This window comes from Rhineura floridana, chromosome 10 (genome assembly GCF_030035675.1).
Source record: "Rhineura floridana isolate rRhiFlo1 chromosome 10, rRhiFlo1.hap2, whole genome shotgun sequence".
Lineage (NCBI taxonomy): Eukaryota > Metazoa > Chordata > Lepidosauria > Squamata > Rhineuridae > Rhineura > Rhineura floridana.
The window spans coordinates 57,530,256-57,547,748 of record NC_084489.1 but is presented as its reverse complement, the minus strand read 5'-3'; the positions used below and the strand labels follow the sequence as shown (position 1 = coordinate 57,547,748).

The 17,493-nt window shown below is 43.9% G+C and overlaps 1 protein-coding gene and 1 long non-coding RNA gene across 3 annotated transcripts in view; one reads left to right on the top strand and one right to left on the bottom strand.

The window, feature by feature from the left end:
• Positions 1 to 44: 44 nt before the first annotated feature.
• Positions 45 to 16,251, bottom strand: LOC133365586 (uncharacterized). Its single transcript, XR_009758250.1, has 4 exons — positions 16,133 to 16,251; positions 15,721 to 15,994; positions 984 to 1,134; positions 45 to 527 (listed from the first exon to the last, which is right to left on the bottom strand). It is a non-coding gene; the product is annotated as an uncharacterized LOC133365586 (long non-coding RNA).
• The window catches only part of NMT2 (N-myristoyltransferase 2), a 57,249-nt gene continuing 55,735 nt past the window's right edge, over positions 15,980 to 17,493 (top strand). Inside the window, exon 1 of one of the 2 annotated variants that reach the window (XM_061587763.1) lies at positions 15,980 to 16,254. In XM_061587763.1, coding sequence (XP_061443747.1) covers positions 16,145 to 16,254 — 110 coding nt within the window. In that variant the 5' untranslated portion in view covers positions 15,980 to 16,144. The remainder of the gene's footprint in view (positions 16,255 to 17,493) is intronic. The other variant, XM_061587761.1, reaches the window with a different exon arrangement.

The window sequence follows — 17,493 nt, the reverse complement described above, 5'->3', positions numbered from 1 at the left end:
AGCAATTGGGTTATTTTATTACATATTTAATGCAAAGACCTGGTACTTTAAAACAGTGCTGGAAAGGTTATTACCAGGTAACTGAACAAATTCAGCATTTCCTGTATTCTTCCCCCCCCCCAAAAAAGATGATCACACTGGCCAATAAGATCCCTGAAGATGACGTCACTGCTAAAAAAAAAAGTTCCGGAGTGGACACACACACACACACACAAGAGTGTGTTCCTGCTGGTCACCAATACTTTCAGGAAGATTTGAATTGGATATATGCCTAGATAGATAGGGGAGATGACTTCCAGAAGCATACTCGTCCATAATTCTAAGTTTGGAATATGTACACTCTAGGACGATGTAATAAGAACATCTGAGTCTGGTGTTTTTAGAACAACATCCCAGTGATCGTTCTTTACACACATGTAACAGAAAGTGCTCCTCTGATTCTTACAACAATATGGAAAGTGCTGCTTTTGCCTACATGAAGTTCTTCCTGCATCTGTGTTGGGTGCTGAACTCTTTCCTGGGGTTGGCTGCAGAATTAGATTATTTGCTATCTTTAGTATTGTTTTGGCTTACTTAGAGGAACTTATTCAGCCATTTCTCTCCCCCCACCCCCATCACGTCAAATTATGTGAACCACAGTAAAGAATATATCAGATGAGAGCAATACACATCGAAGGTTCTGTTTGGGTTATATGGTGGTTGTATGGGTTAAAAGAAAGGGACATTTTGCTCTTTGTCATTTTAGATAGCACGACATTCTTTAATAGTGGTATATTTTTAAAACATACATAACACTAAGCCAGACCATGGCTTAGCACAAAGGAGCAAGCATGGGCTCCCAGAAAGGAGGTTGTACCCACTTTGCTCCATCATGCTACAATTGTGCTGCTGCCATGGTTTGGCTTAGCATGCCGTCTGAACTGGGGCTCATAGTTTCTTCCAAACAAATCACAAGCTATAACTTGTTACAATTCATGGTTTACCTGGAGTGAGTCCAACAGCCTGGGTTTGGACAATAAGGTATGTCGAAACCATGGCTTAGCGCAGCAGCAGAATGACTAGAGGACCTCTCCATGAGCCCACAGACTCACATCTTCACACTAAACCATGGTTTGGTTTAGTGCATCATGCAAACTGGAAATGTAGAGAGAGAGAGAGAGAGATCACTATCTTCAAAGACATGGCCATCCACTGACACACACCAGTCTATGCCTCAGAAAGCTTATTCTATAAGCAGAGAGCAGGCTCACTACAGAAAGTGCCCACAAAGCAAATAGCTTAAAGGAAGAGAGCTAGGCCACACCTGGAGAGAAGAACCTCAATGTCTCTGTAGCAGCCCAGCTTTTATTTATGTCTTAACCAAAACCAATGCATTCTGCCCATTTCTTGAGTGACTGATGAAATGCCTGTAATACCTAAACAACTTTGAACTTTGCTTTTCATTCCTTGTGTTGGCACTCTGCTTCTCTAGACAGCCATTTGATTGTTCCACAGTTGTCTTTTTGACCTAGCTGCTGGCACCAGGAGCATCGTTTGCAATTAACCAGGCCGGCAGCCTTTTGATAGTAACTCTTCGCAATAAACCTCAGTTACCCACCAAGGATTAGGTTACGGCTCAATAAACAGCAGCACTAGCTCCGTTGTGCTTTTCGTTAGCTGATTTCTGGCAGTTTTATTATTTCAAGCAAAGGCCATTAACACACCGAATGGTAATTACTGTGTACAAATGAAGCACTTCTAGGGGAAAAAACAGCTACCCAAATAAAAGTAACAATCCTAATTTAAGAAATCAAATCTATAATACAGAAACCTGGTACAATATTCAGAGTCACTATGTATGATTTTTTTTAATTTAAAAGATTTATAGAATGCTTTAAAAATGCTTCCCAAAGAGGTTTTATGAACATGTACAGAAATAAACCATAATACACCTTTGAAATCAGATTAAACACATTTCATTACATTTTAATCATTATAAAATATTACTAAAGCCAGCATGAACTAACATGACTGTACCAAAAAATCAGACTAGCCATTAAAAGCAGCAATAAAAAGATAGAGGTCTTCAAAGCCCGATTAAAGATGGTGAGCAGGTGTGGGGAATTTTTGGTCCTCCAGGCGTTGTTGGACTAAAACTCCCATCATCCCTGGCCATTAGCCATGCTTGCTGGGTCTGATGGAAGTTGTAGTTCAGCAACACCTGGAGGGCCAAAGGTTCCCCACACCTGGTGCTGAGGAATGGAGCTTGCCTAACTTATAAAGAATCAAGTACCATAACTGTAGGGCCACTGCTGAGAAAGCCCTGTTCATTGTGCCCACCAACCTAATTGTCTTTGTAGGCAAACACCTAAGTAGGGCCTCTAAAACAGATCAAGACATGGAGAGGCTACTAGCAAACTGTTGGGGAAAGGAAAAAACAGGCAGTCCGGGTAGGTAGGGGAGAGATGGAATGGAGTATCCTAGAGAAGGAAATGACTGGCAGATTGGAACCCTGAATAGGAGCATTCCACACTGAATGAAGATTAAGGAATAGCCTGGTTGCAAAAAGATAATAATAATAATAATAATAAACTTTAATTTATAGGCCGCCTATCTAGCCAATGGCCACTCTAGGCGGCTTACAATAAAACATAATAAAATACAATAAACAATATAGCCAGTACAGTATAATACAAAAATTACAGTATTTAGTAGATTGTTTTTACAGTTCTAGGACTAGTTCACCTTGGAAGTCTCAAAGGTCATAAAGGCCTGATGGAATAGCCAAGTTTTCAGGCCCCGGCGAAATATATCTAGGGAAGGGGCATGTCGAAGATCCATTGGGAGGGAGTTCCAAAGCGTGGGGGCTGCCACAGAAAAAGCCCTCTCTCGAGTCCTCACCAACCTAGCCACTTTAGTCGGCAGAACCGAGAGAAGGCCCTGAGTGGCAGATCTTGTAGGGCGGCACACTTTATGACGGTGGAGGCGCTCCTTCAGGTATACTGGGCCGAAACCGTATAGGGATTTAAAGGTTAATACCAACACCTTGAATTGAGCCCGGAAAATAACTGGAAGCCAGTGGAGATTGTATAACACTGGGGTAATATGATCATAACGGCGGCTATTTGTAAGTAAACGAGCCGCCGTGTTTTGTACCATCTCATTGTAAGATCTCATTTACAAAAATATTGGGAGGCTTGGGGAGGGGCAGGTGTTTCTTCCATCTAAAATATATTCCGAGAGACATCTGGTTGGCCACTGGGAAAGTTAAAAGATTGAAATTTGCTACCGCAAGATGTGGTGATGGCTACCAACTTAGATTGCTGTAAAAGTGAATTAGGCAAATTCATAGAGGATAATATTAAAGAGATCCAATGGCTGCTTGTCATAATGGCTGTGTTATACTACCTCTAGGAACAGAGGCTGCCTCCCGATGCCAGCTGCTGGGGAACAATAGCGGGAAAGGGCCATGGTACTCCTGTTTGTGGCTATCAATAGGCATCTGATTGGCCACCAAGGGAAACTGAATCCTGGATTTGATAGGTCTTTGCTTTGATCCAACAGGGCTCTCCTTAGCACAGCCCTGTCATTGTGAACCCCATCTATAACTTCAGGCAACTCTGTTCATGTAACCCAGGAGTGGGGAACTTGTGACCATCCAGATGTTATTGGATGGCAACTCCTATCATCCCGGACCCTCGGTCATGCTGATGGGGCTGATGGGAGTGGAAGTTCAACAACATCTGGAGGGCCACAGTTTCCCATCCCTGATGTAAACAATGGCACATTGCTTTAGGGTAGCATGCTTAACAGCATGTAAATAATTAAATGTGGGCTTAATTTCACACAATAGGCCAAATGTATTGGCCCCGATCCAGTGGACCCAGTTCTTATGCAGATGGTCATTTGGAGCCCCATCTCTTAACCACGAGGAGCTCAGGTTGCAGATAACACCACACATGCAGTGTGGATGCTTGCACAGAAATTTCCCCGACGTGGGTTTTACAGCTTTGCAGTTTTGTTCTGCATCCACATTTTTCAAACACTGATGTGACCATATTTTATTTTTCATGGCAGTGAAAGATGTGAAAGCAGGAACCAGGAAGTGCATCATGTTAACATCTTCATCCTGTAGCTTAGAGGCCACTTTGAGATATTTATTAATTAATTAATGGCATGTACAAACCACTTAACATTTTAAAGATCTCTAAGAAGTGTACAGTATAAAAACAAACAATACCACTGAAACAAAAATACAACTGAAAATCAATAACAGTGTAAAAGCATATGAAAGCAAATAAAACAGGAATGCAGGGGATTCAAACACTTAAAACAGGGTCCAGTCTTACAGGTAAGGGAAGGCCTGTGCAAACACAGAAGTCTGAAGCAACTGATTTTTGCTGCTTTGCGTATGGCAGCATATGTGTAAAGCCTAACATCATGAGACCCAATGTAGACAGACTGGAACAGATGTGATGCTGATAGAGAAGTACCCTTCCTCCCCCTAAAACAAAAATGCTTGTTATGTAGTGTGTCAGATAGCGCGATTTACTTTGGAGGAAACATATTGTCATCTATATGGCAATGGAAAGGAGGATAGACACGGCCTACGAAAGCGCAATCAATCCAGGAGAAAGGTTGGAGAAACTCGAATTCTCTCTACATCTACCTTCGGAATAACACTGACACACACACTGCCCACCTGTGCGGCCTTACATCTCCCTTTCCTCTCCCTCCAGTGCTTGGGGTTCTCTTGTGTGAAGCTGTGCCAGTCTTGTCAGTCTAGTTTATTTGTTAGAAACCATCGGTCATCACAAAATTACAAATGGCATGGAAATGCATATTAGCACAGGTGGTCACCAGTGCACGGGACCTGTGTTATCCAGTGAATTTCTGTCTGATCTGTTGAGCTGCTAAGATGAACACAGAGACCTTATATGTCAGGTATTTATCCCCATTTATCAACAAGTTACAGATGTTCTCCCTATTATTAAAAAAAAAACCCTGGAGAATTCCTTTGAGAAATCTCTCCCTGGGAGAACTATACAGGGAGCAAATAAAGAGCACAATGAACAATATTTTCCATCTCTCCACGGTCATAGATACACAAACAACAATTTACAGGTATTCTGTCATATTTCCCATCCAAATATGCTGTGGGCATAGTTTGAAATTGCAAAGCTGTAAATACCTTTCCCAACACATCAACTGATAAAGTTTTAAAAATCTAGAAGACCATAATTGGATTTCACAGAATAATAAAATGGTGAGAATTTCATACTTTGGAGATGACATCTAGGTAGCAAAAGGTCCCACTCTTTATTTTTAATACACTGCTTTGTAACTGTAAGGGTAGCAACCTTGAAAGCATCACTGATCAGTCCATATTTGATAATAAGGGGTTTGGATTTATTGGCCCAGCTTAGTTCAGATATATTAAAGACTTGCTCCAAATAACATTTTTGGGGTGCAACCTTGTATGTGATGTATGCTGTCATTTCAACCAGTACAGAAGCAAGGTAGTGTAAACCCTGGACAATTGGGGGGGGGAGGGAACCCAACTTCAAATTTCATCACGACAATGGAAGTGCCATGTGGGGAGATTCAAGATTGACCTCATAAAGAAATTGGAATGATCTTTAGTTTGAAGGCATTTTCCCCACCCCACACTTCTGCACCGTACACTATTTGTGGGATTGTATGAAGCTGACTCCTGCCTGTCAGTGCCTTATTGTCATTACCAGAACAAGAGAATCATCACAGCCCCACCACTTAAAGTAGGTCCTATGTGTTTGACGGGGCAGGGAGAGGAACTGGATGGCATGTTAAAAGGTGTAACAACCAGAGAGTGACAATGGACTACCAAATCAGATTGGCAGCCCAGCTAGGAGTGGTGTAAAGCACTGCATCTCGTTCTAGCCTGTTTCCGACCCAGTACTGCAGGTTAGAAACCTCAGGCCTAGTGTCTAAATGTGGCCCTCCAGGCCTTTCTGTCTGGCCCTCGGAACTCTAGCCACACTACCAGGCCACATTTATCACCCCTGCTTCTCGTCTTCTTTGAGTGTTTTTGTCTGGCTGAAATGCATCCTTGAACTCCGATGATCCCTTTCGCGTGCCTGGATAGAGATGAGAGAGGGGTGTGTGAGAGTGTGTAGAAACTAGCCTACTGCACAAAGACAAAAATTAACATTTGTTGTTTCCACCACTGGTATGTGGCCCTTGGATGGTTGCCCAGAAGGGAATGCAACCCTCAGGCTGAAAAACATTTCCCCATCCTTGCAATATCGCCTGTGGGACTGCCATCAGCAGGCAAGATGAAGGCTGGGTGCAGAAGACCAAATTTCACAGCATGGATGGGCAGACAAGAGAACATTTGCCTTTGAATATGATCAGGGTTATTATGGTTTAAAAACCTTTTTTTTAAATAAAAGGCTCTTGTTTGTGGAATGCAGTGTGCATATGCTCAGAAAAACTCAACTGAAGTATTGGAATTTTTTAAAAAAACAAAGTGTCAACCCTGCATGTGAGTAAAAAAACCCCAATAGGCACAAAAAAGAATAACAGCAACAATTCAAGATTAATTAACCCAGAGTAAGAGCGTAATCTGGGTATATACATTATCATCATGCCTGAATAAGGAGCATGAGTGATTTGTTTTGGAGAATTATAATTGTTAGGCTGTCAATCATTTTTTTCAAAAATCTGAAAATCAAACAGGTGCTAGTCAATTACTCTTTTAATTGGTTGATTAAATATGCATGGGGGAATTATTCTAAAGGGGGTGGGAGTATAGAATCTTTTTTTTAGATTATGTATCCATGTATGCCAGCAGGCATTATTTTAGATTGGAAGAGGCATTCCCCATTCCCTCGAGAGGAAACTTATATATGCTTATATCTGCATTTTATACATGTCATGTATTAAAAAATAAAAAGTATTAAAATTAAAATCTGGTGATTGATTAATCAGAGACATCTTTTTAGTCAACAGAGATGCATTTCTAGTCAATCAAAAAGTGTGTGATTAGGGCCACATTAATCATTAGAACAGCCTCCCCCAATCTGCTGCTCTCCAGATGATGTTAGACTACACAACATCAATCATCCCTGATCAATAGCCATGCTGGCTGGAGCTGATGTTGGGAGTCAAGAGTCCAACAATATCTGGAGGGCATCAAGAGAATGGGGTGCTGCCACTGAGAAGGCGCTGTTCTCAGGTCTCATGCGAGTCCTACTGATGGGACCATGAGTAGGGCCTTGTGATGTTCCTATATATTAGTGTATATATGGTAAGTGCTGGTTGTTTAGAGTATACATGGTAAGTAGTGAAACAGGAGGGGGAGTGAATGGGCAATAGAATGCTTGATGATTGGCTGAATGTTTAAAATGGCTGACAGTATAAATGAAAGGATGACAGGTAAATCTGGGTGAATGTGAGGTGGTAAATTGTAGAATCTGGGGGGAGAAGAGAAAGAGTGGATTGCTTGGTGGGGTTTAGAGAGTTGTTTACCAGGAGGGAGGTGGAGTTCGGATTAGTATTGAGTAAAACCATATGCTTATGTGCCTTAAGAAGAAATCTTGTTAATCTTGTTAGCTTTGTTATCTGTAATAAATACTTAATTTGGTTTACCAAAGGCCTGATCCTTGGCTGGGGTTTCACAGACCAGAAGGGAGGGTAAGGTAATGACCAAGGCTGAAGGGGAACTGTAACAAATGGTGGCAGCGGTGAAGAGAATAACAATACCAGTATTCAGAGTCTCTGGGAATACTAGTATTGGGACGTTACTGGTGGTTGCCTAGCAGGGGGATCTGTTGAGATCTGTGCTAGAGCGGGGAGAGAAATCATAAGAGAGAGCGGTCCGGACTGGTGGAGTCCCTGGTGGTGCCTAGAGACAGGCAGTAACCATGAGCAGGTAGGAACCTGACAGGGAGAGCCAGGGAAGGACGCATCACATGTGGTGTCAGTAGCGGTGGGATACGAACAACAGAGAATCCAGATACGAACCAAAGAGAGTCCCAAAGACACGTGGTGACAAATGAGACTACGTCACAGGTGTTGGCTGTAGCAGTGAGATACGAATACTAGACAATCCCTAATAGTTGTGTGGCAAACAGAAATAACAAAACAAGATTTCTTGTGAGAGTGACTGGCAAAGAGTGTGTGGCAAAGAGTGAGTGAACTCAAACACCATGGCTGAATACATAAAAATGAAAAGAGAGGAGCTGGTGGAGAAGTGCATAACATTCAATTTACCTCATGAGGGTAAAGGGGTAGATGAATTGAGGGTAGCACTTATAGGATTTGCAACTGCCCAGCAAAAACAACCTGTCAGAGAAGAGACCCCAGAAGGATATATAAGCAATCCCGCTTATATAGAGTACTTGAGAGAGAAGTTGAGGATGGAAGGTGCAGAGAAGGAAAAACAGAGAGTTGGAAGCTGAGAGATTGAGGATGGAGGCTGAGGAAAAAGACAAGCAGAGAGAGTTGGAAGCTGAGAGATTGAGGATGGAGGCTGAGGGAAAAGATAAACAGCGGGAGTTGGAAGCTGAGAGATTGAGGATGGAAGGTGCAGAGAAGGAAAAACAGAGGGAGTTGGAAATTGAGAGAATGAGATTGGGGTTTGAGGAGAGGGAGAAGCAACGAGCATTGGATGCTGAATTACAAGTAGAAAAGTTAAAATTTGATAGAGAGAAATTTCACTCTGAGGAGACAAGGAAAGACAGAGATGGAGCAAAAATAAAAATTACTCCAAAGGACTTCGCTGTCTATGAGCCTGGTCAAGATCCTCAAATTTACCTCAGCACCTTTGAAAGAGCAGCTCAGTTGTGGGGGCTACCTGACGATAAATACATGCAGTATTTATCAAACCTGATTAAAGGGGAATTGGCTGAGGTATACCAATATTTCCCCTCAGACAGGCCCGTCACCTATGCTGAATTCAAAGAAGCAGTGTTTAAAAGATTCAGACTGGGGCCTGATTATTTTAGAAAGCTTTTTAGAAATTGCCAGATACAGACAGGGAGGTCTTTTGTGGAACTGGGAGCAAAGTTGATGGATATATTTGGAAAGTGGATGAGTAGTGCCAAAGCTCAGTCAGTGGAAGAGGTAAAAAGCCACATGATACTGGATCAATTATACCATCAGTTACCACCAGAAATAAGGCTCCTGGTCAAAGACCGTTCCCCTACATCTGTGCAGGAGGCCACAGAGATGGCGGATCACTTCGCCTCCAATAGAACTGGCTGGGTGGGGAAAACATCAAGAGAGTTTAAACCCAGACCATATAGTGCTGGCAGAAGGGATGTGGTAGCACAGCGAGTGAGTCCTCCATTAAAATCTGAAGGGCACAGGACACCCCAGAGTGGATCTGTGTACCCTAAAAGTGAGAAGAAATTATGCTACAAATGTGGTAGACCGGGGCACCTACGTTTTCAATGTGAGGTTACCAACTCCAGTAGTAATCCTGCTCAGACAAGGGCAGTGAAAACAGAGCCCAAGGCTTTAGAAACAGCGAAAAAGGTTCAGTTTTGCCAGATAAACTGGACAGAAGTAACAGACCTTGATTCAAGTCTGAGAGAGGAAGTGAGAGTACAAGGGGCAAATTATTGGGCATTGCTTGATACTGGTGCCGCTCAGACATTACTGAGGCCAGATTTAATAAAATCTGAGGTAATATTACCTCAGGAAACTGTGACTATCCAAGGAGTGAGGGGTCAACCAGAAAGTTTGCCTGTGGCCCTGGTGGAAATGACTTGGAGAGGCCGAGAGGGCCGATATAAAGTAGGCATTAATGCCCAGCAACAAGAACCAGTAATACTGGGAAGGGATGTAATGGGCGCCCAAGGAAAGATCTATTTAGTGACCAGACAGCAAATTGGCAGAGAAAAAGAAGCCATATTAAGGGGGGCTGAAACAAACAGGGTGGAATCTGTTAACCAGCCTCAGGTCACCATAGCAACCACTAGCAGGCCTGCTGTAGAAGACAAACTGTATCAAGTGGTCTCTGGGGAAGAAGCAGATCAATTCAGGGAAGAGCTGCATAACGATACCAGTTTGAATCAAATAAAGGAACAGGCTCTGGCCCAACAGATTCCTTTCACTGACAAACTGAGGAATCAAGTTGTGTGTGAGGATGGGATTTTATATAGACTGTGGATGCCTGCTGAAAGAAAGGATGAATGTGAACCAGTGAAGCAATTGATAGTACCTAGCAAATACAGAACCAGATTGCTAGAGGTAGCCCACAATGTCCCATGTGCAGGACATCTGGGAATAAAAAAGACCAAGAGGAGATTGGCTGCACATTATTATTGGCCAAATATCTCCAAGGATGTAAAACAACATTGTCTATCTTGTGGAATATGCCAAAAGGTGGGAAAGAGTGGAGTAAAGACCAAGGCACCCTTAAAGCCCCTTCCTATAATTGGACAACCCTTTTATAGAGTGGGAATAGATTTGGTGGGCCCTTTTTCCAAACCCACAAGGCATGGCAAGAAATATCTAGTGGTGGTGGTGGATTTTGCCACCAGGTACCCAGACGCAGAAGCACTGAGATCTGTAGAAGCCCCTGTAGTGGCAGAGGCTTTATTAAAAATCTTTATGAGGCTGGGTTTCCCTCATGAAGTGCTGACAGATCAAGGCAGTGTATTCATGGGAGAAGTGATGTAATGTATGTGGAAATGTTGTGGTCTAAAACATCTAAAGACCACTACTTACCATCCCGCCACTAATGGGCTAACTGAGAGATTCAATGGAGTTTTGAAGGGCACGATAAGAAGCTATGTTCAAGATCACCCACAAGACTGGGATGAACGTTTGGGATGCTTCTTATTTGCATACAGAGAAGTCCCTCAGGAGTCAACAGGCTTCTCACCCTTTGAACTAATGTTTACTAGAAAAGTGAGGGGACCTTTGGAACTGCTAAAAAATTCATGGGAAGGAACTCTGGGAGAGTACAAAACTTCTGTAGTAGATTTTGTATTGGAATTCCACAATAAATTAACATCAATGATGGAAGTAGTGAAAGAGAATTTGAGTCATGCACAGGAGAAGCAAAGTTACTGGTATGACAGAACAGCCAGAGAACGTGTGTATGATGTGGGAGATATGGTTATGGCGTTCATACCCAGGAAACATGACAAATTACAGGCTAACTGGGAAGGACCATATACCATCAGAGAAAGGCTTGACACAGTGACATATGTAATCACCACAGACCAATTAAACAAAAGCAAAGTGGTTCATGTAAATATGTTGAAGCCTTACCATACCAGGGATGCACAGGTGTTGCAAGTTACCTTATTCCCTGAGGGAAGTGGGCCTGAACTTCCAGATTTGGTACAGGAAAGCAAAGACAAAGGAGGGGTAGATCAAGTGGAATGGTCAGAGGAGGTAGAGGAGGAAGTAAAAGAAGAGATTCTGAGAGTTTTGAAAACCTATAGGAATCTCTTTAGCAACAAACCTGGCCGAACCAGTATAGTTATACATTCCATTGATACTGGAGATCATGCCCCAATCAGATCTGTTCCGTACCATGCGAATGGGAAAGTTTTGAATGAGATCAAAAAGGAGGTGGAAGATATGCTGGAATTAGGAGTGATCAGGGAATCCATCAGTCCCTGGGCCTCAAGTATTGTCCTGGTTCCGAAAAAAGATGGAACGACAAGGTTTTGCATTGATTATCGGCTAATCAATAAAATTACTGTCCCAGATGCGTATCCTATGCCTAGGGTAGACGCTATGTTAGAGTTATTGGGGGCAGCAACCATTATCTCTACACTAGATCTCTGTAAAGGATTTTGGCAAATGGAACTAGATGAGCAATCCAGAGCCAAAACTGCCTTCAGTACACCAGATGGGTTATATGAGTTTGTGACCTTACCCATGGGACTAAGGAACTCACCAAGTTCATTTCAGAGGCTAATCAATACTGTGTTGCGAGGCATGTCAGATTTTGCAGTGGCCTATATCGATGACGTGGCCATTTTTAGCAAATCGGTGCCTGAGCATGTCCACCACCTGACAACAGTATTGGAGGCCTTAAGAAAAGCAGGCCTCACAATAAAAGCTAAGAAATGCCAGTTTGGACTAAAGGAAGTAATCTATTTAGGACATAAGGTGGGGAGTGGGAAAATCACCCCCTTATGGAGCAAGGTGGAGGCAATACAAGCGTGGCCAATCCCCTTAACCAAAAAACAAGTAAGGGCATTTCTGGGTGTGGCTGGATTTTATAGGAAGTTTGTGAGAAATTTTGGGGAAATAGCAACCCCCTTGCATGAATTAACAAAGAAGTGTTCTGAGCGTGTGGTATGGACGGATGAATGTCAGAAGGCTTTTGATCTACTGAAGCAAGCCTTGTGCCAAGGACCCATATTAATAGCACCAGACTATGAGAAACCATTCATCGTGGCTACAGATGCGTCGGACCTCGCGCTGGGAGTTGTCTTGCTACAGGAGAGAGAAGGCACTAGACATCCAGTGGCGTACCTGAGTCGCAAGCTGACGCCGAGGGAGAAAAACTATTCGTCGGTCCAGAAGGAGTGCCTAGCGGTCGTGTGGGGACTGAACAAGTTGCGCCCATACGTGTGGGGACGAAGATTCACAGTGACTACGGATCATTGGGCCTTGTTATGGTTGCAGACTATGAAAAACCATAACACTATGCTGCAGAGGTGGTCCTGGGCCCTACAGGACTATCAAGTGGACTTCCAGTTCATCAAAGGCAAGGACAATGTACTGGCCGATGGACTTTCCAGGCAAATGGCTGGGACTGCAGTGATGTGACCAGACAGAGGAACAAAGAAAGACATTTTCCCCATAGAGACTTTTATTTGTTAACGCGACGTATAAATCCTGGAACAGGAATAATACTCTGCCGTTGTTTAAGGGGGGGGGAAATGTGATGTTCCTATATATTAGTGTATATATGGTAAGTGCTGGTTGTTTAGAGTATACATGGTAAGTAGTGAAAGAGGAGGGGGAGTGAATGGGCAATAGAATGCTTGATGATTGGCTGAATGTTTAAAATGGCTGACAGTATAAATGAAAGGATGACAGGTAAATCTGGGTGAATGTGAGGTGGTAAATTGTGGAATCTGGGGGGAGAAGAGAGTGGATTGCTTGGTGGGGTTTAGAGAGTTGTTTACCAGGAGGGAGGTGGAGTTTGGATTAGTATTGAGTAAAACCATATGCTTATGTGCCTTAAGAAGAAATCTTGTTAATCTTGTTAGCTTTGTTATCTGTAATAAATACTTAATTTGGTTTACCAAAGGCCTGATCCTTGGCTGGGGTTTCACAGACCAGAAGGGAGGGTAAGGTAATGACCAAGGCTGAAGGGGAACTGTAACAAATGGTGGCAGCGGTGAAGAGAATAACAATACCAGTATTCAGAGTCTCTGGGAATACTAGTATTGGGACGTTACTGGTGGTTGCCTAGCAGGGGGATCTGTTGAGATCTGTGCTAGAGCGGGGAGAGAAATCATAAGAGAGAGCAGTCCGGACTGGTGGAGTCCCTGGTGGTGCCTAGAGACAGGCAGTAACCACGAGCAGGTAGGAACCTGACAGGGAGAGCCAGGGAAGGACGCCTCACAGGCCTCTCCTCCAGATCACAGATGTTGTTTCAGAAAGTACTGGAGAAGGGGCTGTTTCAAGTACTTGGATCCAAAGTCATTTAGGGCTTTGTAGACTAGCATTAACAACTTGCATTGAATCCAGTAGCTCACAGAGGATAGAGATGCAATATGATCTTCTCATGCTGCACTGTAATATAACCAGGTAGTGACATTCAGCACTAGCTGCAACTTGTGGACAGTCTTCAAGGGTAGTCCAATGTACAGTGCACTGCAGTAATCTATCCAGGAAGATATTAGATCATGGATCACTGAGACTAAACTCTCTGTGCAGGAATGGTGAGAACTGCCAAACCAGCCAGAGCTGGGCATAAGCACTCCTTGCCACTGAGGCAGCCCATGTCTCAAGCAACAGCTTACAATCAAGGAGTTTCCCCAAGCTATGCTGCTTGTTCTCTCAAGGAAGTGCTACCCCATCTAGAATAGGCCAGCTTCACAATCTGAAAACCACTGGCCCACAGGACCACTGTGAGAACAGAACCACGGACTAGACCAGCCTGATCCAATAGGGTCTTATGTCCTTTGAAGAAATGAGTGTAATTAATGTTTTATGGTAGAATATTTTCCTCTTTGATTTGAATACCCGTGTTAATTTTAGACAATTTGTTTGATGACATCATGTTTATTTAGCAATACACAGTATGTTTTTATTTATTTCTAAAACTATTTGTAGACCACCCCTCCTACAAAATACCAGGGTTGTGTACAACAAAGTTTACAAAAGAGATTAAAATGCACAGTTAATTTTCTTATTTTCTCATATTTTAATCTATGTTCTGAAATTTTGTACAATTAATATTTTTTCTTTGTAAGCCGCTTTGAGACACAGGTGAAAAGTGTGGTATAAATTTTTCAGATAAATAATAATGCTTTGACCCTTCCCTCCTATTAGCTTTAGGCTCTCAACCACACACCTTTTCAATCAACCTAATCAACCTAATCAACCACACACCTTTTGGCTGACACATAAGAAGATAAAAACTGCAGGTGGCAATCAAAAAGAAACACCCACTCTTGAGAAAAAAACTCTGCTAAGATTAAGATTGCTGCCACATGGCCTTGAAGAATCTAAAACAATATGGTTTGCGCACACACCCACAACTTTTACAATTATTATCTTTTCTCACACAATTCATTTTTTTAAAAAAGATGTTTAAACCACTTGATCTGTTTACATAAAAGTATTGCTTTTGAAAAAAACCCAATAAAATCAAACGTTAAGTTGATATAAAAGCTGTCAAAACCTAAGTAGTTTTAAAACAAATATACCTAATACAGTTACAAGTTAAAATTACACATTTATGCCAATTTAGTAAACTAATAAGACCAGTGGTTCCCAAACTTTTTCCCCCTTCACGGACCACTTGAAAATTGCTGAGGGTCTTGGCAGACCACTTCATGATTTCTCTGCCTGCTGTAGCAATTGTAATGTGCTGTGCCAGACGCTGTCGGATTTTTGATTGTAACTTTATTGCATTTCTTAGATTGTGTTGTATTACAATGTGAATTCCATAGAATTTTATTTATTTATTATTTTATTTATATCCCGCCCTTCCTCCCAGCAGGAGCCCAGTTCAATATAAACCACAATAATAAATACAAATATTCATTTTTTTAACTGGTTTGTTTTACTGTATATTTTAATTAAGAAAGTTTTCATGCTTTAATAGTAATTAGGTATTTTAACTAAGTATTTTATAATTGATTTTTCTGCTGCAAACCACTTAGAAGCCATTTCGGCATATAAGCAATATATAAATCAATTAGAAATAAAAGAAGCAATAAAAATACAATCAAAAATTAATTTGAATATTTAATCTGCTGCACACACACACCGTTCTTCACAGACACACCATGCACCATCTGAATGAAGCTTGTCTGTGGTCCACAGTTTTGGAATCCCTGAATTGTTTTTATTTATTTATTACATCTGTATTTCACCCTTTCTCCAAGGAGCTCAAGGTGACCTACATGGTTCTCCCCTCCCTGTGAGGTAGATGAGGCTGAGAGACAGTACCTGGCCCAGGTCTCCCGAGCTTCACGGCTGAGTGGGGATTCGAACCTTGGTCTCCCAGGTCACAATCCAGCACCCTAACCACTTCATCATACTCACAGATTAGTCGGTTACATCCAGTGCGTGATTGCACCCACGGTACTTTTACCAAGCTATGAGTTCGGGCACCTCATTTTTTTACCCAAAAAAGCAAAGCCAAGTAAACCTCGCATCCCTCTAAAAACAATGGCAACAGTAACGGGAGGAGGAGCGGCAGCAGCACTCCTCCATCGGCCCGGGATGGATGAGGGGGGTGGACGCAGAGACAGAAAGCGCGTGTTTGACCACCTGGTGAGCACGACAGGCATCTCCTCCCGGCGAGGTGGGGCTGCGCCTGGCAAAAAGAAAAGACGAAAGTGAGGGGAGGCCAGCAGCTAGGGGGAGCTCCTCCGGGTTGCTGCCTGCATGCCCGAGCCGGTCGCCTTTCATAGGCTTCAGCCAGAGAGTCCCTCCTCCCCTCCCACCCACCTACCTTCCCCCCGTGATGGCGGAGGACAGCGAGTCTGCTGCCAGCCAGCAGAGCCTCGAGCTGGACGACCAGGACACCTGCGGCATCGACGGCGACAATGAGGAGGAGACGGAGCACTCCAAAGGGTGAGTAGGGAGGGGACGGCAAGCGGCGGCGGCGGCGGCGGCGAGCCACCCAGCCTGGAGGCTGCGGCGGCGCTGTGCTGGAGCTCGGGGTCGGCCTGGCCGGGGAGCTTGTGGGGAGCCAGCTCTCGCCCCGAGCCGGTCCCTGCGGCATTGCCGGCGTCCAGCCTGATGGGATGGTGGGAGAGGCGAAAGCGGAGGCGGCGCGGGAGGGGGGCGTTAGGGAGAGCGCGAGGCGTCCCAGGCGAGGGGCGACAATGGCCAGGCGAGAGGGAGCGGCGCGGAAAGGCCACGCGGGTGCAAGCAGGAGCCTTGGGCTCGCTGGGGCTTTTGTGTGAGGTGGGAAGGGAGCGCGCGCGAGCCGCTCCCCTTTGCGTCTTTTGCGAGCGGAGGAGGAGGGGGCGGATAGCCGAGCTGCTGCCGGATGCCACGGAGGAGACAGCAAGCGCCACGGCCCGCCCGCCCGCCGCTCTCCGCGTGTCTTGTACACCAGGAGGAGGCAGGCTGGCTGGCTCCCCCACCCCCGGATCCAGCACCTCTCGCCCCTTTGCCTGTCCTTTGACCGATGTTTGCTGCAGCTGGCAACCATGTGATTCTCCCTGGGGGAGGTTGCCCTGCCTCTGCCCCCGCCGCTACCCTCCCTTTCGTCATTTGGCGCTTCTCGCATGCTTCCTTTGTGGACAATCTGTTTTCGCTCTACCGTTTAGAACGGCACGCTCAACATCACTTAATGCAGATCAGGCTGGCCCTTAACGCTAGAAAACCACAGTCTGGAGTGGCAACAAGGAATATTTTCCTTTTCCTTCCCCTGCACCTTTCCTACACATCTGGGAAGGAGGGTGTGTGTATGTCTATACCACTAAAGTGATTGGTAGAGTAAATGGAGCCAGGGCTCTTCTCAAGGCTAAACAAGCCCAGTTTTTAAAGTCTCTCACCACAAGGCTTTGTTTCCCATCCCCTGTGTTGCTCTCCTCAGAATTTGTTTGTTTGTCTGCATCCTTCTTAAAGTGCAGTGTCTAGAACTGGACACAGTACTCAAGATGAGGCATATCCAGTGTTGAATGAAGGGGAACTAGTACTTCATGCGATTTGGAAATTATGTTTCTGTTAATGCAACCTTAAATAGCATTTGCCTTTTTTGCAGTCACATTCCACTGTTGGCTCATATTCAGCTTGTGATCAGGTATCCCCCATCTTATAACTGCATTTGATTTCTTTTTCCTGGGTGTAGAACTTTGCTCT